The sequence below is a fragment of the Hemibagrus wyckioides genome, linkage group LG19 (genome assembly GCF_019097595.1).
Source record: "Hemibagrus wyckioides isolate EC202008001 linkage group LG19, SWU_Hwy_1.0, whole genome shotgun sequence".
NCBI lineage: Eukaryota > Metazoa > Chordata > Actinopteri > Siluriformes > Bagridae > Hemibagrus > Hemibagrus wyckioides.
Genome location: NC_080728.1, coordinates 713,999 through 735,507, shown reverse-complemented (window position 1 = coordinate 735,507; position 21,509 = coordinate 713,999). Strand labels below are relative to the sequence as shown.

Genomic DNA, 21,509 nt, shown 5'->3' with positions numbered 1-21,509 from the left:
AGTCTCCTCCTTCCCCCTAATAACCCCCCTCCTCCTCCCCTCCATCTCCCTCATGTCAGGGAGCTACTGCCTTTCTTCGTAAGTCACAACCGTATTTATTTCTTTTTATTTTATTGATTATTTGTTCTTTTTCAGGTTTATTTATATTAATAAGCTTTTTATTTCATGCATTAATTTAAAAAACGCCTTTAGACATTATTTTAAATAATAAATAAATTTTGTACAATTTGTACAATTTTAACATTTTCTTGCGTATTTTTTTCAGCATGTAACACATTATAGTATTTTACATTGATTTCTATGGGAAAAATTGTTTCACGTAACGAGTGTTTCGCATTACAAGTAAGATTCGGGAACGAATTATGCTTGTTAAGTGAGGTTCCACTGTACATACTTCTCTTTTTTTCTCCCTCTATAATCATTCTCTTGAGGCATTATCCTCACATCAGTTCTCAAACCACTGCTATATCATCGTGGATGATGGCTCAGATGGATGATCCGCTAAAACTCAATCCCGGCAAAACCAAACTGCTGTTCATACCAGGTAATTCATCGCCACAGCAGTATCTTGCTTTCTTTCCAGTCAACTTGCTGAGCTCTCCCATGGAGCTTTAGGGTAACTATGGACAATCAACTGCACTTTTACTTACCCATTACTAATCTGACATGCTCATTTTAGTATCTCCTTTACAATATTAGAAAAATTTGTCCATTTTTATCTGCACAGGTCACTAAGGTGCTTTGTAAGTCTCTTGTCATTTTGAAACATGACAAATGCATGTGAGCACAATTTAACCACTGCAAATGATCCAAAATGCAGATGCATGACTTTTTTTCAACCTTCCTATGTTCTCCCACACTACCTCACTGCTATGATCCTTCCGCTGGCTTCCAGTAGCTGCACACATCAGATTTAAAACACTGATACATGTCTACAAAGCCAAATATAGATCAGCAGTCTCTTACCTCAAAGATCTTTACATTCCCTGTACTGTACCATGCAACCTCATATCTTCTAAAACTGCTTCACTGGTCCCACCATCTCTTAAGATATAAGGAAGGTATGCATCTAGGCTCTTCTCTGTTCTGTCACCTATGTGGTGAAATGAACTTCTCCTAGATGCCAGAACTGGCAACATGTGTAAACGTACCTCTTCCTGAAATATACTAGCACTTTTTTTGTTTACTGTTTTATTGAACTGAATAAACATTTGCTGCCATATAAAAGTCATGCTGCCATATACTGTTTGGAAAAAAGCCACCCTTACATGAAAACCATAGTCTTTTTGTAATTCTGTTCAGTATGTTCAGTTTTGACTCTTTTATTATGAACATAAACATTTAAAGTACATACCAAGTCCCATCATATTTCTGAATATTAAATGGTATAAAACTTGACTGAATTTGCTGGGACACCCACTTCTGGGAAAACTGCCAACTCCATTACAAATCTCCATTTGCAAATGATCATTCTCACAGTAGAATGATGAATTTTGAATTGTTAGCAGATAGAAGATTGTTAGAAGTCGGCCTTATAACCCGGCCCAGATTGACTAAGCAACAACAATGGGTGATATCATTTTTTCATTGCATGATGTAGACACACACCTGTCTGATCCAGAACACCAAACTGCCAAAAGTTTTTATAGACATCAGCTTTCTTGATGATTAATTTTTTCCATTTCATAAGAAACATCTGGCTGCTAATTATTGTCTCACACATGGTTTCTGAATTCTTTTGTTGTCACCGGAAGTTATTTCTTTCTCTCATGAACGTATATAGTACAAGACATATATAAAAATAATATTTCCACAACTGCAAATATTATACTTCATTATCACAAACTATAATGTGGTTAAGAACTGGGCCCAAAGAAAAATTATACAAGTTCTTTTTAAAAACAATAGATGAATGGCCAAGAACAGAAACTTTTCAGTCTGGGCTGAGCAAACAGAAAAAAAAGTTACAAAAGTTTTTTCAGACCTTCACCCTGAAGAGATCGTCTTCAGATGCAGTACACACTGTTTCCTTCATGGCCTTCTCCAGCTCCTCTTCTGCAGTGAGGTCTCCTGATATTGCCCTCCGTATTTCTGGACCCATTTCATGCAGCGTACGCAGACCAGCCTACCTCACAAACAAATTTAGAATCATTTAGTCAAGTCATGTATGGTGACTATGCATTAATACTACTAGTAAATACTTCATAAATATTAAGGATGATTAATGATTAGTAAAGAAATAGTAACATTTAAAGCAGTCCACTGTTTCACCCATCAGACTGAAATGATGTATTAATCTGCTTAGGTAAATGGTAGGTCTTAACTGGAAAAAATGTTCATTGAAAGTAGGAATTTATTATTAGAATTTCAATTAGGTGCAATGTTCAAGAATTGTACATTAGGCTGTGCTAATTGGTCAAATGAAACTTAAAGTACTGTCTTTAGACTTCTAGTAACATTTCAGTGGTTGTTAATGGCATTTTTTTAATTATCTCATAAGAATTTTGGAGTGCTAAATAAAGCTGACAAATTGCCAGTGTTGACAAATATAACTGAGTACATGGCACCTTTTAGCCTTTCTATGACTTTGGTAGAAGTCTCTGTAGTTGTTCTGCAAATTTATATTAGACCCTCTGATTTTTACTGTATTAAAGTGGTTTGCATCTTTTGTTATGGCCTCTATATTTCCATTCTTAAAGTCTTCTTTAAAAGGTAGATTGTGTTACTTTTATCCCACTCCTAAGGAAGTTGTTAGTGTCATCAACTACTTTGTTTACGTTGGCTAACTTGCTGGATGACTAGTTCTTAATGCATCAGTGGTTTCTCAGTGGGTTCTTATGATATTTCAAATTGTTATATTGTCTTTGCCCAATGCTTGTGCAATGGTTCTAATACTCAGGGAATTCTGCACGCACACAGCCCATGAAAGGCCCCTCCATCTGTGTTGATCTTGATAACAGTGGGCCTGCAAGTAACGGGCGATTTCTTGATTAAGATGCTCAACTGGCCCTGCGGGTGGTAACTGGAGATCAGGCAGATATTATTCCCAGGCTCCTTCAAAAAGCTTTCCAAACCCTTGAGGTGAAACATGCCACTCAGTCAGATATGATGTCCTCTGGGAGGCCATAGGCCCGTAATATGTGATGAAACAGAAATTTGGCTGTTTCCATTGCTGTTGGGAGGCCCTTGAGAGGTATTAATTTGCAGGTTTTGCAGAACCTATTCACTGCTACTACCACTGTGCGGCCATGGGAACTGGGTAGGGTGGTTATAAAGTCCATTGCCACTGCTGCATAAACCCACTGAATGTTTTTTTTCAGAGGTTTGTAGGCATGTAGAGTCCTGAGGGTGGGCAAGTGATTTCAGAGTCAGGATCTTTACTCGCCAGTTCATGGCATTCAGAAAAAAGAATATGACTCCACTCTTTGAGGGCCCCTTTGATTGTAAACAGTTCTCGGTTGCCCACATAATAGTTTGCCTCTGTTGGTAATAACTTCCAGGAGAAAAGGAGCATGGGAATGGCTTGCTAGGGCTGCCATGGTGTTGAGAAAGTATAGCCCTAATCCAACAACAGGAATTTCTATCTTCACAATGAAGGGTAGGCTGGGATCGGGGTGCCACAAGATAAGTGACATGGTGAAACTTGACTTGAGCTCCTCGAAGGCCTTTGTGCTGTCATGGAAGCCAAAAAGCCAAAAAGCAGAGCAGTGAGGGGGGCCACTACTGAGCTGTAATTCCAGATAAACCTCTGGTAGAAGTTGGCAAAACCGAGGAAGCATTGAAGTTCTATGATGCTGGAGAGAACAGACGATTCTGTGACCGCCCTGACCTTGCCTAAGTCCATTTTTACCCGTTGGTTGTTGATCATGTATCCAAGGATGGAGATCACATTCCTGTGGAATTTGCACTTTCTGGCTTTGTTGAAGAGCTGATGGTGCAATAGTCAGGATAGGACAAGACAAATGTGGCTTATGTGCTGTTCTAGGGTGCTGGAGTAGATTACATTGTCATCAATGTACACTTGGAATTTTCATTTACAAAAGCTTGAAATACAATGGGATCGTTAGTCAGACCATACGACATAACCAAATATTCATAATCCTCTTAATTTTAGAAATGCTGTCCTTCATTCATCCCCTCACGTATGCATATGAAGTTATATGTGCTCCGTAAGATGAACTTGTTAAAAATGTGTGCCTCTATGAACTGTTCCAGGGCAGACAGTATGAGGGATAATGGGTAGTGATACCTGATGGTTATGGCATTGTGGCCCCGATAATTGATTCAAGGCCTGAGACCCCCATTCTTCTTCTCAACAAAGAAGAACCTAGCCACTGCAGAGGATGTGGAGAGTCAAATGAAGCCAGCTGCTGCTAGGGCTTCCTAGATGTATTCCTCCATTGGTTGTGTCTCAGGGATGGAGATAAACTTTGCTCTTGGGAGCACAGTGTTAGGTAAGGTCAATTGCTTCTTACTCTTCTTACTTAAAACCTCCCTGAGGTCATGATACTCTTGTGGTACATGAACTTGGTGGACTAGTTAGTGCTTACGGTAACCAAAGTATCCACTCTCTATAACTGCTGCATGACACCCTAAACCTTGAGGATTATGGGCTACAGCAGAAGACCATCAAGTTCCACTCCTATCAGTCAACAACTTGAATATGATTTGACAGTAAACACTGGCTTGAGTTTGAAAAAAAAATCCTTTCACTTTCGGTAAGCCTGTGCCTCATATTCCTGTTTTTGGCTGACAGGATTTGAATGTTATATGCTCTTCTATTGACATGGTGTTGGACTACTATATCTTGGTAATTGTACTGGACGGAGCAGAGTATTTTCCTCTAATAAATATATATATGTAACGAGGTTAAAATAATAAATAGTTAAATCCTTACATAAATTGGGAAAGCTGGCTATTGGTTGTTGATGCTTATTGCATTAGGGGATGGTACTATGTAATCAGCAGCAGTCTTGTGAAGCCTTGCTGCTGGTAAGTTGCTTTGATGGGCACTCTATCTTATTTACTGTTTATTGTTTTGAGTTTGTAAACTTTAAACCTGTTTTTATTTTATTTAAGACTATTGTGTCATCGTGAGCTGTCATTTTAACCAACCAATGGTCCTGTTTGTCACAGGTATGTGTTTTATTCTGTTGTCTTCCTGTTTTATGTGTGGAAACCATTAGTCGCATTAGCCGCTAGTATTAGCCACTAGTGCTAGCCTAAGGCGAGTTATGTGTTGTCATTTAAGAGGTGCATTCTATCTCTCTTCTTTCTTAAAATATATAAAATAGGTCACTTAAGGTTGTTGTTTCACTGCATTGATGTGATTTAAAGAAATGTACAGTTTTATTTCATTTTCTCTTGTATGTTTTATTTAGATTTATGCCCATTATATATTCACGGTAATTTAGAGAAAAATGTAATTAGAGCAGCAGTCTTGTGAAGCCTCGCTGCTGGCTGTTGTGTCATCGTGAGCTGTCATTTTAACCAACCAGTGGTCCTGTTTGTCACAGACAATAAAAAGAAGCAGCCTTGAGTGACCACCCATCTGGCTCGCAGTGTCCATTATTACACCACCAACACAGTCACATATGATATATAAGCATACGTAATGTCAGTATTATGCCCACCTGCAGAGAGAGAGCTGTTTTTGGAGGCACTTTAGCCACTAATCCCTGCTCTTTCCGCTTTTTGAACTTCCTGAAGTATTCCTGGATGAGGAATGTAGCATAAAACTTCCCAACTGTTACCTCATCATCTGGAAACAGAGAACAGCATGGGTATGGATATAAATATCGATAAGCATGATTACATTCTCATTTTTGGGGTTGAAAGACCAAGAAGTAGCACAGAAAGTGACATAATTGGGGGAAAATCACTTTGAACAGCAATTTTATACAGTAAATATGTAGAAAATGTTGTTAGAAGGACTCCTGAAGGGTTTTTTCCCCTTCAGAGTTAGGTGCTTAAAACTCAACAATGCCATTCAATATCATTTTCTATGGGGTAAGTATGAAACGATACTTTTTCCAGCTGAATGGGGTATATGGCAGAAATCAGCTAGCATTCTTAACCTTCTATGCTGCCTTTAAAGTATGAGCAGTGGTTTAAAATGATGTGCTGGCAGACCTGTACATGTCTCTTGTACATGGAAACTGTTCAACCCAGGACTGCAGTGTCTGGTGCAGCTATGGGTCTGCTCTTCCTGTTCTGAATTATCAAGGACTCCACGCCTCCTAGTAACTGTCTGTTTAGCCTGCTGAAATCAGGTAAGTGCTTAGTAAACTGATGGCTAAAACTGAGAGGCTCAGACAGGCTTTCACTGTGGTTTGCCAATCAGCGTTTATTCAGCAAGTTATGAATTAATTGTTGTACAAATCGTCTTCTTCTTCTTTTGGTTTTTCCCTTTAGGGGTCGGCACAGCAAATCGTCTCTCTCCACCTATCTCTATCTTATGTATCCTCAACACTTGCATCCATTAGCTTCATATCCTCATTTATTACATCCATATACCTCCTCTTTGGCCTTCCTCTTTGCTTCCTGCCCGGCAGCTCCATGTCCAACATTCTCCTACCAATATACTCACTCTCCCTCCTCTGGACATGTCCAAACCATCTTAATCTGTCCTCCCTAACTTTGTCCCCCAAATGTCCAACTTGAGCTGTCCCTCTGATGTACTCATTCCTAATCCTGTCCAACCGTGTCACTCCCAAAGAGAACCTCAACATCTTCAGCTCTGCTACCTCCAGCTCTGACTCCTGTTTCTGTCTCAGTGACACTGTCTCTAAACCATACAGCATGGCTGGTCTCACCACTGTCCTGTACACCTTCCCCTTGATTCTCCCTGAAATTTTTCTATCACACAGAACTCCTGACACCTTTCTCCACCAATTCCAACCTGCCTGCACTCGCTTCTTTACCTCTTTCCCACACTCTCCATTAACCTGTACTTCACCTCTTCACCCTGTAATCTTACTGTTCCACTGTCATTCACACACATGTACTCAGTCTTACTACCACTGACTTTCATTCCTCTTCTCTCCAGCGCAAACCTCGACCTCTCCAGGTTTTCCTCCACCTGCTCCCTGCTCTCATTACAGATCACAATGTCATCTGCAAACATCATTGTCCAAGGAGACTCCTGTCTGACCTCCTCTGACAACTGTCCATCACTATAGCAAACAGGAAGGGGCTCAGAGCCAATCCCTGATGCAGTCCCACCTCCACTCTGAACTCCTCTGTCTGACCTACAGCACACCTCACCACTGTCCTGCTCCTCTCATACATGTCCTGCACCACTCTGACATACTTCTCTGCTACTCCTGACTTCCTCATATAGTACCACAGCTCTTCTCTTGAAGAGAAGTTATATTCACTATATGATTATATATTTTCTAATATTTCCTTTAACAGTTTACCTAATTTTTTTTTAACATTTATTTTTAGAATAAATTTAATTAAGAAAGAGTCAACGGCCAAGCTCATTACTGACCTCCTGCTGGTGGCACCACCTGGTCCAGCAACTTCATACTAGTCCTTTTCCAGATTTTTTTTACTATCGCCCTCAGTTCTTCATTTGCCTGCTCCAGATTACCTAATACCATGCATAAAATGTTAATGTTCAATGTTATATATATATATATATATATATATATATATATATATATATATATATATATATATATATATATATAAACAGTGAGGGAAAAAATGATTTGATCCCCTGCTGATTTTGTACGTTTGCCCACTGACAAAGAAATGATCAGTCTGTAATTTTAATGGTAGGTGTATCTGAACAGTGAGAGACAGAATAACAACAAAAAAATCCAGAAAAACACATTTCAGAAAAGTTCTACATTGATTTGCATTTTATTGAGTGAAATAAGTATTTGACCCCTTTGCAAAACATGACTTAGTACTTGGTGCCAAACCCTTGTTGGCAATCACAGACGTCAGACATTTCTTGTAGTTGGCCACCAGGTTTGCACACATCTCACATCTCAAGGAATTTGGGCCCAATCCTCTTTGCAGATCCTCTCCAAGTCATTAAGGTTTTGTGGCTGACCCTTCAGCTCCCTCCATAGATTTTCTATGGGATTAATGTCTGGAGACTGGCTAGGCCACTACAGGACCTTAATGTGCTTCTTTTTGAACCACTCCTCTGTTGCCTTGGCCGTGTGTTTTGGGTCATTGTCAGGCTGGAATATCCATTCACGATCCATTTTCAATGCCCTGGCTGAGGGAAGGAGGTTCTCATCCAAGATTTAACGGTACATGGCTCCGTCCATCGTCCCTTTGATGTGGTGCAGTTGTCCTGTCACCTGGGGATGGTGTACTTGGGGTTATAGGCAGCATTCCTCCTCCTCCTCCTCCTCCAAACACGGCGAGTTGAGTTGATGCCAAAGAGCTGGATTTTGGTCTTATTTGACCACAACACTTTCACCCAGTTCTCCTCTGAATCATTCAGATGTTCACTGGCAAACTTCAGATGGTCCTGTACATGTGCTTTCTTTAGCAGGGGGACCTTGCGGGCGCTACTGGATTTCAGTCTTTCACGGCGTAGTGTGTTACCAATTGTTTTCTTGGTGACTGTGGTCCCAGCTGCCTTGAGATCACTGACAAAATCCTCCAGTGTAATTCTGGGCTGATTCCTCGCCGTTCTCATGATCATTGAAACTCCATGAGGTGAGATCTTGCATGGAGCCCCAGACCGAGGAAGATTGACAGTCCTTTTGTGTTTCTTCCATTTGGGAATAATCGCACCAACTGTTGTCACCTTCTCACCAAGCTGCTTGGCGATGGTCTTGTAGCTCATTCCAGCCTTGTGTAGGTCTACAATCTTGTCCCTGACATTCATGGACAGCTCTTTGGTCTTGACCATGATGGAGAGTTTGGAATCTGATTGATTGCTTCCTTCTGTGGACAGGTGTCTTTCATACAGTTAAGGAGCTGAGATTAAGAGCACTCCCCGAGAGTGCTCCTACTGTAATCTCAGCTCCTTACCTGTATAAAAGACACCTGGGAGCCAGAAATCTTTCTGATTGATAGGGGATCAAATACTTATTTCACTCAATAAAATGCAAATCAATGTAGTGTTTTTCTGAAATGCGTTTTTTGTTATTCTGCCTCTCACTGTTCAAATACACCGACCATTAAAATTACAGACTGAACATTTCTTTGTCAGTGGGCAAACGTACAAAATCAGCAGGGGATCAAATCATTTTTACCCTCACTGTATATATATAGCTTAACCAAGATTCTAAGAGCTATATTATATTAGCACAATATATTATACCTTCAGTTTTAATGCGAAGGGCTGTGCGCACCAGGGCAAACAGAGTAGCATTAAACATTACTGTGCCATCACTATTCAGTGGCATGTTCATGGATACCAGGCGCTGAAAAAAATCAATCATACATATATTGTTATTTGTTTTTAAAAATAATGTTTGCATGTGTGTATTGGATATAAAATTGAATTTGCAGGCTTTATTGATGTAAAAAATGTGGAGATAAATTGTCAAATCTTTTCTTACCTTTAATGTGATGCAGCAACCAACAAAATTAAAATGAAAAACCAATGAGGTTTAAGGAAAAAAAAATTACAGTACCCTGGTTGTATATGTGTCTCCACCCTCATGGGCGATGTGACTGCTCAAAATTAAACAGTCACATTTAAAGTAATTTTAATTGCCAGTATCATACATCACTTTTAAATGTAGTAAATCTAGCTAAAGAGTTTTTATGACATTGTTTTCTTTTTCAACTGACTGCTGAGATTATGTTCTGAAAAAACATGTACAGCCTCATACTTGGTCATAATTTTCCACCCAAATCACCCAAAGAACACCATACCTCACCTGGTATGGGGGCTCTAATCAAGATAAAGGGAATCATGCATATAGCAAATATGTTTTTTTCCACAAAATCTGCAGGCCTATTTTAGAAAATGAAGAAAAAAAAATCACCTTCCAGCATGATGAATTCGCAAGCACAATTCCAGATCAACAAAGGAATGGCTTTTGAAGATCAGTGTTTTAGAATGGTGCAGTCAGAGTGCAGATCGGAATCCTATCGAAAACCTATGGAATTATTTGAAGAGTATGCACACGAGACCCCCTCACAATTTATTAGCTCTGGTCTGGATCATTTTTGCAAATCAAGTTCTGTTACTTTGTGTAAAAATACTGAGTTTTGTATTACAACCAAATGGTGTCATTTGATGGGTTTTGAGCACTTATGCAAGCAGGCTATTGTAAGTTTTTTCTTTTGGTTGCTATATCACATTAGAGATGGAATCTCTATACTGCATATTGTACAGTATACTCAATACAGTATATTGTTGTCTTTCTATGTCACAAAATCCTGTCATTTCAATAGACATGATAGATTTTATCCACCAGATGTGTAAATGTTTTTTTCAAAGAATTTATATACCTTGCAGGCCACTCTATGGGGACAGAGTTTGCCAAACCCCAGCGGTGGCTGAATCCTTCTAAGCAATGTCACTACATCCAGATGCTTAATCCTTCCCCTGCATTAAAACAGAATAAACTTGGATTTATTACTGTCTTCCAAGATAAAGACCATATAAAACCTCAAATTTCCCAATTATAAATTTCATCTCTAAACACATTTTTTATTTGATATTAAAATATGTTATATGCACACACATCACTGATTATATAATATGTGCATCTTCATCAAGCTTTTATGAGATTCTGTTGCAAGACTCTAACCCTTAAAATTTCAGCTCACTAGATCTATGTAGCTAAATAGCTCAATGTAGAACATGATAAATATCATAAAAAATGTGAAAATTTTAATTTGTATTACAAATTTTTACATAAACATCTTTTTTTGGATCTCCTTACTGGAGGATTGCTGCCAAGGTAAGTTTTGTTTTGTATCTGACATATTTAAGGCACTTTAAATCAATCAATGAATGATCAATCAACAGTGCTTCTGTGAGTTACATCTTTTGGAGTATTTATCATAAGCAACACCCAGATACAGCTAAAGGTTTTACCGTACATTTCAGAATAAACAAAAGAACAGTGACTAACTTTGCCTCAGGGTCATACTCTGCCCATATCCTCTTGAACTCATCAAGATGATGTGGTCCAAGAATGGACCAATCCCGTGTTAGGTAGTCAAAGTTGTCCATTATAACAGCCACAAACAGGTTGATAATCTGTGGACATGAAAGCAGAGAGAGTGTAGCTCCTTGTGTGATGGTCTGTGAAAACCATTCACAAATTTTAACAAATTTCTGTAAATTACAAGTGGTTCTTGTGTCTTTCTCATTTCTCAACCAGGAGTAGAGTTCTAACATGTAAAAAAGTCTGACAACCCTGAAACTGAACACAGAGGAAATCACATTTAAAAGTTTAATTCCATTTCCTAGGAAAGACACCATGCACACCTCTAGATATACATTCTAACATCCATCCATCCATCCATCCGTCCATCCATCCATCCACATCCAGCTGTACCACTTATCCTACAAAGGATAGCAGGAAACCTGGACCTTATTTCCAGGGACTCGCAGCACAAAGCAAGGGACATCACAGAGCACATTTATTTATACACACGCACAAATTAGAGATGACAAAACACTGACAATGTAGAGATGCAAAAAATGCATGTTTTTGGGACCGTGGGAGACACTTTGGAGTACCCAGAAGAAACAAAAACACAAGGAGAACAAGGAAAGTCCACACACAAAGAGTAGAATTTATGGGAATTTATGTCAGGAAACTGAGAAGAACAAGACTAACACCACTAAATCACCCCCACTTACTAATTACCTAATTACCAAATAAGTAATAACACTGATTATCATTTTAATGATCAGTATCATCCACATCAGATTCTGTCTGACCACTTTTTCTGAGTCTTGTCATCAGTTCCTTGAGCCTTGTGATCTTTGATTTGATTGTGGTGATTGATTTGGTGGGGAAATAAATCACTGAACAATTTGATCATATTTTCCTATTAGTTAAATTGGTAGGAATGTTGATAATGTTGATTTAAACACCTGTTATGCAACATAGTTGGTTTGTAATTTTATTACTGGCAAACAAAACTACACCAGGTTACACATGTGTAAGGACTGCACCAGAGGGAGACCTTGCCTGAGTTTTAGCAGTTAGAATGCAACTGCTACAGCTGCACCAGGGCTCTGACACCACAGCTAGTTACACTGTCTGCTTAAATGGCCTGTAAGTATGAGTCATTAATGACTTGATGCTATGAGCACGTCAATACCAACCATACCGCCACACGCTGGGAGATGTCTGTTCCACAGGGACACAGCACAGCACAGGGAACAACTGGCCCTGTAGGATGTGGGACCTTGTGTGGGGTTTAAATCCAAGCTATAAAGCCTGATTAAAATGTGTTGAGAAGACCAGCCTGCCGCAGCACAGATCACAGAGATAAACACCTCTAGCCAGGGCACTGGATGAAGCAATACTTATAGTAGCATGAACTCTGGTGTGGCAGAGACATACACTATATTGCCAAAAGTATTCGCTCACCTGCCTTGACTCACATATGAACTTAAGTGACATCCCATTCCTAATCCATAGGGTTCAATATGACGTCGGTCCACCCTTTGCAGCTATAACAGCTTCAACTCTTCTGGGAAGGCTGTCCACAAGGTTTAGGAGTGTGTTTATGGGAATTTTTGACCATTCTTCCAGAAGCGCATTTGTGAGGTCACACACTGATGTTGGACGAGAAGGTCTGGCTCTCAGTCTCCGCTCTAATTCATCCCAAAGGTGTTCTATCGGGTTGAGGTCAGGACTCTGTGCAGGCCAGTCAAGTTCATCCACACCAGACTCTGTCATCCATGTCTTTATGGATCTTGCTTTGTGCACTGGTGCACAGTCATGTTGGAAGAGGAAGGGGCCAGCTCCAAACTGTTCCCACAAAGTTGGGAGCATGGAATTGTCCAAAATGTCTTGGTATGCTGAAGCATTCAGAGTTCCTTTCACTGGAACTAAGGGGCCAAGCCCAGCTCCTGAAAAACAACCCCACACCATAATCCCCCCCTCCACCAAACTTTACACTTGGCACAATGCAGTCAGACAAGTACCGTTCTCCTGGCAACCGCCAAACCCAGACTCGTCCATCAGATTGCCAGATGGAGAAGCGCGATTCGTCACTCCAGAGAACGCGTCTCCACTGCTCTAGAGTCCAATGGCGGCGTGCTTTACACCACTGCATCCGACGCTTTGCATTGCACTTGGTGATGTATGGCTTGGATGCAGCTGCTCGGCCATGGAAACCCATTCCATGAAGCTCTCGGCGCACTGTTCTTGAGCTAATCTGAAGGCCACATGAAGTTTGGAGGTCTGTAGCGATTGACTCTGCAGAAAGTTGGCGACCTCTTCGCACTATGCGCCTCAGCATCCGCTGACCCCGCTCCGTCAGTTTACGTGGCCTACCACTTCGTGGCTGAGTTGCTGTCGTTCCCAAACACTCCCACGTTCTTCCACTTCCACAGCTGGCTGTTGACTGTGGAATATTTAGGAGCGAGGAAATTTCATGACTGGATTTGTTGCACAGGTGGCATCCTATCACAGTTCCACGCTGGAATTCACTGAGCTCCTGAGAGCGACCCATTCTTTCACAAATGTTTGTAAAAACAGTCTGCATGCCTAGGTGCTTGATTTTATACACCTGTGGCCATGGAAGTGATTGGAAAACCTGATTCTGATTATTTGGATGGGTGAGCGAATACCTTTGGCAATATAGTGTACCATGCACCTCATAGGCCTGGGTTATAGCTTCCCATACCAAATGCACCAGGACCTGCTTGGACTTGCCTTTGTTGCAGCTGCCAAAACAAAAGAGAAGAGAATAGATCTTATGCCATAAGCTCAAATAATGGACCTTAGCCTTGAGAGTCTGGACCAGGAACATCAAGAGCAACATCTCCAGCTCTGCTGACTCATGGGGTGGAGGACAGAATGCCTGCAAGATGACCAGACAACTGGAAATGTTGGGCACCTTGGGAACGTATTCCACCCTGGGATGCAAAATAGCCTTGGCCATGCCAGGAGCAAACTCCAGACAGAAGGAAATGGCTGACAAGGTAAGTCCCCTACTCTTTTTAAAGATATTAAAGCTAAGAGAAAAGCCATTTTTATGGTCAGAAACCTGTCAGAGACTGGCTCCATAGGCTCAAAAGTGGCTTCTAAAAGCCCCTTCTGTACCAATGGGAGGTCCCAACAGGGGAGATGAAGTCTGCAGGAGGGCCTCAACTGCCTGGCACCATACAGAAAGATTGAAACGATTGGAAAGATAGGTACCTAGATAGGCCCAAAGCTAGGTTCGTCTAACAGGGGTGTGTAGAATTATTATATCCATTATAATTTTCTGTTATATGCTAGAAGGTAACTATTGGTTATTCACACTAAATCCAATATTAATGTTAATTAATTAATTGAGGAGTTTTAATATTAAGCAAGCACTATATACAATATGTCTCATATATTAGTTACTTATTAATAACAGCAATATTAATTACCAGTACTTAAGGTTTACATTTGTAATGGAGATCTACTACCTAACATACCTCATAAAATTCTAGTATTTCAGTAATTAGTAGTGGTATTTGTTTCATTGAATGATTCTTAAATGTGTTTTTAAATGCATCATTTACATGACCTTCCATGTACTGGGTCATATTTTTCATTTATTTAAGTCTTGTCTGTGTAGAACACATGACTGCTCTAGCAGCTTTAACATCATTGTTTGAAACCTTACAAAAGGGCATGTTTCATTGCATGTAGTCACTGAGCCCTATGACTGAAGGATTTCAACCAGCTATACTGGACAATTATGAGCAGGAGGCACTCACCAGAAAGGCACAGAGCATGTAGAAACTGACAAAATAAATGATAGCAAAATGACTGCCACACTCCCCACTGGAATGGGCCTCTTCAGAACCCTTTTCACATAGGCGATCATAGGAGCAGTCCAGCATTATCTCCTGCCAGGCTTCACCTGTTGCACATCTAAGCAAGGACATACAATAATATATACATAGTTACACAATGCTTAATCTTCTGATAAATAAAAGATAAATTAGAAGACATTACTCACCTGAAAAGCAACAGCACAGCTTGTGGGAACGTCTGAAAATTGTTGTTTCGGTTGATCTGGGTGCTGTCTCTCAGGGGTATCTTACCAAACATCTGTGGAGATAATAATAATTCTAATACTAATAATACTAATACTGCTCATAATAATAATAATAATACATTGTAAAACCTGTCAATTTGTCTTCCATTGCTGCATCCTTAATTATCAAAGTTTTCTGTAATGTTCATTTATTAACATCTGTTCTACAAGTAAGCATAATCAACAAAGCTTTCATTTTCACAAAAAAGAAATTATCATCAGGGCACAAGCAGAAATATGACATCATTAAAAAAAGGACAATCCACATCAAAAAAGAGAAACATGTTCACTGTCAAAAGCAGGAAGTCATTTTATACCTAAAAAAACAGGGCTTGGTGGCACACTAACATAACATGGACAAAAGAGTGAGAAACAAGAGTATGTAAATTCACAGACTAATCAAAAAAATAAATAGGTACCACGTGAAAACATTTATGATGACAACACAAGGGAGTGGAAATCGAGCCAGGAAATGTAAATGAAGAATATCATAATAAGAGCATTGTGTGTGGGGATCATTGACAGAGCCCCCCTCCATCAAGGTTAGGCTCCCTAACCATCAATTTATATGATCCTGGCCCTTTTGTCCTCTAGAGCCAGGAGGCAAAGTAAAAATCTGTTTTAAGTTGGAGAAGAGCTGGAATTTGGAGGTGGATAGGAGCTGATATCACCAAAGCCATAGACAGGATCCAACGTGGTTCAGGCAAATAAGGGGAGAGGAGTCAAGATGGATGGTGCAATGAAGCCAGGAAGCAGAGAGAAGACAACATCAGCAAAGCAAGGAGAAAATGAAGTGGAGACAAGGTCAGTGGAGCCATAAAGCAAAGGGAAGGTGATCTAAACAATGCCAGAAGGCAGAGAAAACACAACATCATGTGAAGCCAGAAGGTGAAGAGGATATATCAGTGGATGCAGGGGGACAGTATCATTGACATTGACAAGACATGAAGGAGGAATACACGCCAGCAAGTCCATATGAGGGCATCTGTGTCACATCACTCCACCTTTCTTTGTCTTCAGGAACCGTTCCTTTGTATGTCTATCAATTGCCCGTTTTATTATGGAAGATGACACACACGCTCTTTGTGTGGTTTGTTTGAGAGAAGAGCATGCCTGGTTGGCTCTCGAGGGAGCTGACTGCATGCATTGTAGGAGGCTTCCTCTCCATAAGCTCGGCTTGCCGATATTTTCTGGCCAGGCTTCGGCTTAGATCATGGGATTTGTAGTTTGAGTTAGCGGAAGCAGAACAAGAGACGGGTCCTTCCCTTTCTCTTGTCCTCTCCCCTGACTCCGATATCCCCGCTTCGGTTTTTGGAAGCTCACGCTGCGATTTCTCCCGACCTGGAAGTGGATATTTCATTGTCCGTGTCGGGCTCTGAGGAGCTCGATGTGGGCGAGGAGGGGAATTTCTCCATCGATCTGCCACCATAGTCAGTGGCATGTGAGGAGCTCGTGTCCTGAATTACCTGGACGACTGGCTGACAGTCGAAGGCCATGGCAGCGGGATGCTGTGCTTGCCCATATGAGGTCTCTAGGCCTCAGGTTGAACCCAGAGAGGTTTGTACTTTCTCTTTCTCAGAAAACCACCTTCTAAGGGATAGTTTGGGTGTTCCCACTGCGATGCAGGCATGTCTATCTCCTGTTCAGGTGGCTTCTATACTGTTTGCAGTGAATGCTATTTGGCTAGACCGATGCCTCTCTGTCACCGTGGCGCAGAGAGTGCTCAGCCTCATGGCGGTGGCAGCCAACATTATTCCTTTGGGTCCGGTTCACATGAGGCTGTTACAGTTCTGGCTCAGTGGTGTGGGTTTTCATCCCCACAGGCATCCCCTTGGTACCATAAGGGTTATGCGCCGCAGGCTTCATACCCTTCTTATGTGGAAAAGACCCCGGTTTCTGACCTTAGATCCCACTCTTGGGGCATGTCATTATCACCGTACTCTTTCGATGGACACCTCGCTTTCGAGCTGGGGAGCGGTCTTGGATTGTCTGGAGATATGGGCCGTGTTTCTAGCATTAAAATACTTTCTCCCATACCTCAGGGGCTACCATGTGTTGGTGCACACAAAAAAACAGTACCTCAGTGGTTTCTTATATCAACCATCTCCGGTGAATGCTAGGGCTCCCTCCACTAGAAAGCTGTATTTATATTTATGTTTATTTCTATTTGTACTACCTCAACTGCAGCTACTGCAGTTTGGCACAATATGTGTTGTCAGGCTGCTATATATATACACTATATTGCCAAAAGTATTCGCTCACCTGCCTTGGCTCGCATATGAACTTAAGTGACATCCCATTCCTAATCCATAGGGTTCAATATGACGTCGGTCCACCCTTTGCAGCTATAACAGCTTCAACTGATGCCGTCACACACTGATGTTGGACAAGAAGTCCTGGCTCTCAGTCTCCGCTCTAATTCATCCCAAAGGTGTTATATCGGGTTGAGGTCAGGACTCTGTGCAGGCCAGTCAAGTTCATCCACACCAGACTCTGTCATCCATGTCTTTATGGATCTTGCTTTGTGCACTGGTGCACAGTCATGTTGGAAGAGGAAGGGGCCAGCTCCAAACTGTTCCCACAAAGTTGGGAGCATGGAATTGTCCAAAATGTCTTGGTATGCTGAAGCATTCAGAGTTCCTTTCACTGGAACTAAGGGGCCAAGCCCAGCTCCTGAAAAACAACCTCACACCATAATCCCCCCTCCACCAAACTTTACACTTGGCACAATGCAGTCAGACAAGTACAGTTCTCCAGGCAACCGCCAAACCCAGACTCGTCCATCAGGTTGCCAGATGGAGAAGCGTGATTCGTCACTCCAGAGAACGCGTCTCCACTGCTCTAGAGTCCAGTGGCGGCGTGCTTTACACCACTGCATCCGACGCTTTGCATTGCACTTGGTGATGTATGGCTTGGATGCAGCTGCTCAGCCATGGAAACCCATTCCATGAAGCTCTCTGCGCACTGTTCTTGAGCTAATCTGAAGGCCACATGAAGTTTGGAGGTCTGTAGCGATTGACTCTGCAGAAAGTTGGCGACCTCTTCGCACTATGCGCCTCAGCATCCGCTGACCCCGCTCCGTCAGTTTACGTGGCCTACCACTTCGTGGCTGAGTTGCTGTCGTTCCCAAACACTTCCACGTTCTTATAATACAGCTGACAGTTGACTGTGGAATATTTAGGAGTGAGGAAATTTCATGACTGGATTTGTTGCACAGGTGGCATCCTATCACAGTTCCACGCTGGAATTCACTGAGCTCCTGAGAGCGACCCATTCTTTCACAAATGTTTGTAAAAACAGTCTGCATGCCTATGTGCTTGATTTTATACACCTGTGGCCATGGAAGTGATTGGAACACCTGATTCTGATTATTTGGATGGGTGAGCGAATACTTTTGGCAATATAGTGTATATTTATATATATATATATATATATATATATATATATATATATATATATATATATATATACATACATACTGTTCACAAAAACTTAAGGATATTCGGCTTTCGGTTGAAATTTCAGGATGCACCTAAAATGCACTATAACCTTTACAGGTGAACTTAATTTGACCTTCTCTACCCTTTTGAATGCACATGTCCAACTGTTCAGTGTTTCAGTACTTTTTGCATAACTTGCTGTTCTCTAACAAGGTGCTTAACGGAAAAAATTCACAACTGGTGTTTGATCCATAAATTGACCAATAAATTTTCTGGTTCAATTAGAATTGGTATTTAAACAGTCCTCTTCATCATGCTGTTCACATTTTGACATCATGAGACCAAGACGACACCTAACAATTGATCAACAGTACCTCGCCATTGCAAGGCTTCAAACAGGATGTTCTCAGAGGGAAGTGGCCACTGAGCTTAGAGTGTCACAGAGTGTCATCAACAGGTTGCGACAGAGATACAGAGAGACTTGAGGAGTCACAGAAAGGCACTGAAGTGGACATCCTTTGGCCACATCCCACGCTGATGACCACTTCATTGTGAACAGTGCCCTGCGGAACCGGATGATGAACGCCACTCAACCCCAGGCACATATAAGGGAGGTGAGAGGAACCCAAGTGTCACATCAGACAATTCGAAACCATTTACATCAACGTGGTGTGCGTGCTAGATGACCTGCAAGGGTACCTGACCACACCACCAGGCACAGGTGTCGGGCCAGGGAGCATTTACGCTGGATGAGTGGGCCTCAGTGCTGTTCTCTGATGAAAGTCGATTCACGTTGAGCAGAAATGATGGCTGTCAATGATGTTGGAGACATCAAGGAGAGCGCTATGCATCAGCCACTGTTGTGGTGGTGTTACAGTCTGGGCAGGTGTGTCTACTCAATACAGAACTGCCCTACATCTTGTGAATGGCACAGTGACAAGCCAATACTACCTGAATAACATCATTAATCCTGCATGAACAACACAGGCCTAATTTCATCTTCATGGACGACAATGCTCCAGCTCATCGAGCTCGCATCATTAGGGAACGGCTGCTGGAGGCTGGGGTACCTCAAATGGAGTGGCCTGCACTTTCTCCAGACCTGAATCCCATAGAAAACCTCTGGGATCAGCCGAGTGGCCGTGTAGAGGCTCGTAACCCTGCACCCCAGAACCTCAATGACCTGAGGGCCGCCCTTCAAGAAGAGTGGAATGCCATGCCTCAGCAGACAATAAGTCGACTCGTGAACAGCATGAGACGTCGTGGTCAAGCTGTAATTGATGGTCAAGGGCACATGACAGATTATTGAGACATTGAGATTTTTTGTTGTGGTATACCCTCCACTGTTGTTGGATTTTGTTTCAATAAATTGTTTGAGATGAGGAAATCACCATTGCAGCTTCTACTTAAATGCCCTACTTTCATGATATAATATCACTGTAGTGTGAACTTTTTACATTTTACATAACTTTTTGTGAGTAGTGTATGTTATAGTCATATATGTTATTAGTTACCTGTTTTTTTTCTACAGTTCTCAAATGTTGTACATTATTTCCTTTTATTTTACATTTCATTGCACATGTTCTTTTTCTTTTTTGGCACTAAGTGTCCTGTTTTTTGTGTTGTCTTTTTGTACTTATTGATTTTGCACTGTCTTGTCTTTGCTCTGTTTGCACCTAGTTGCACACTTTGCACTTTATGTGGCTTGGACAAACTTCTGTTCTAGCTCTGTGTTGTTTTTGTTTAGTTTAAACTTTATGTTGTATGTTTATGTAGCACCAGGTCCTGGAGAAACATTGTTTCATTTCACTATGTACTGCATCAGCTATATGTGGTTGAAATGACAATAAAAGCTTCTTGAATCTTGAATCTGTATGCTCTGAAGTGGAGGCTTTTTAGTCTCTGGTGCGGTCAGTGTGATCAGGACCCAGTGCCTGGTGGGAACAGTGCTGGAATTCCTGCAGTCTGTTATAGTCTTGTGTGTTTTTCATACTATACTACAGACAAGGATGACAGGTAACAATGTTGTGGTCTTTACCACACATAACAAACAAAAAACTTCAGGTGACATTAAAAAACAATTAAAACATGTTTCAATACACAGTCATTTTGTCTTAAAGTAACCCAACATTCAGAAACCATGTGGGAATGAACAGGTACAACTTTGGTAATTCTGCAATATTATGACCTAACTTATTCTTGGCCTCCTCTCCACAAAAAACATACGCAGTCATTGTCTCATTGTTCTGCCATGAAGCATAGTTCTTAAAGGAAATGGTTGTTAAGAGAGCCCTCTTTCAAACATGGACTCCCCTGTTGTTCAGCAAGAGATAGACATATATGAGATTGTATGTTTATCTCCATTGATCAGTATTTTGATCTGATAAAAATATTGTCTCTATACATATTTACACCTATATTTTATGTTTACTGAACCACATTTCTATGCAAAATCAATAAAGGAAGTGTTGTAGTGTATTTTTCTCCAAATCAACATTATAGAGGATTTTATGTAAAAGAGTAACACTATCCCCATTTTATTTCCATATTAAATGTGCAAATGCATATTAACGAAGTTACCTGTTATTCTTATTAATTATAAAGGCAAACACTGTATAATAAATAAAGACACAGAATTCTGCTATAATTGACTATAAGAAAATTAGAGGATAATGAAACGACTGAAGACTTGCCTGCATTCCAATAACAGCATAGATGAAGAAAAGCATTACTATGAGCAATGCTACATAAGGAAGTGCCTGAAGAGATAATAGAGATAACAGAGAAAACAAATTAAAAATTTTGTATACATATTTATTTATTTTCATTATTAATTTCATTTTTGAATTTGTTTCCAGAACTTCTATGCCG

At 40.9% G+C, this 21,509-nt stretch overlaps 1 protein-coding gene across 16 annotated transcripts in view; it reads right to left on the bottom strand.

Annotated features, from left to right (window-relative positions):
• Positions 1-21,509, bottom strand: part of cacna1c (calcium channel, voltage-dependent, L type, alpha 1C subunit) — a 181,172-nt gene that overhangs the window by 36,839 nt on the left and 122,824 nt on the right. For all 16 annotated transcript variants that reach the window (XM_058417795.1, XM_058417797.1, XM_058417799.1 and 13 more), the window contains 9 exons: positions 21,332-21,397; positions 15,121-15,212; positions 14,876-15,032; positions 11,070-11,197; positions 10,441-10,537; positions 9,299-9,401; positions 7,496-7,597; positions 5,634-5,761; positions 1,985-2,125 (listed from right to left, as the gene is read on the bottom strand). In XM_058417795.1, the coding sequence (XP_058273778.1) occupies positions 1,985-2,125; positions 5,634-5,761; positions 7,496-7,597; positions 9,299-9,401; positions 10,441-10,537; positions 11,070-11,197; positions 14,876-15,032; positions 15,121-15,212; positions 21,332-21,397 (1,014 nt within the window). The remainder of the gene's footprint in view (positions 1-1,984; positions 2,126-5,633; positions 5,762-7,495; positions 7,598-9,298; positions 9,402-10,440; positions 10,538-11,069; positions 11,198-14,875; positions 15,033-15,120; positions 15,213-21,331; positions 21,398-21,509) is intronic.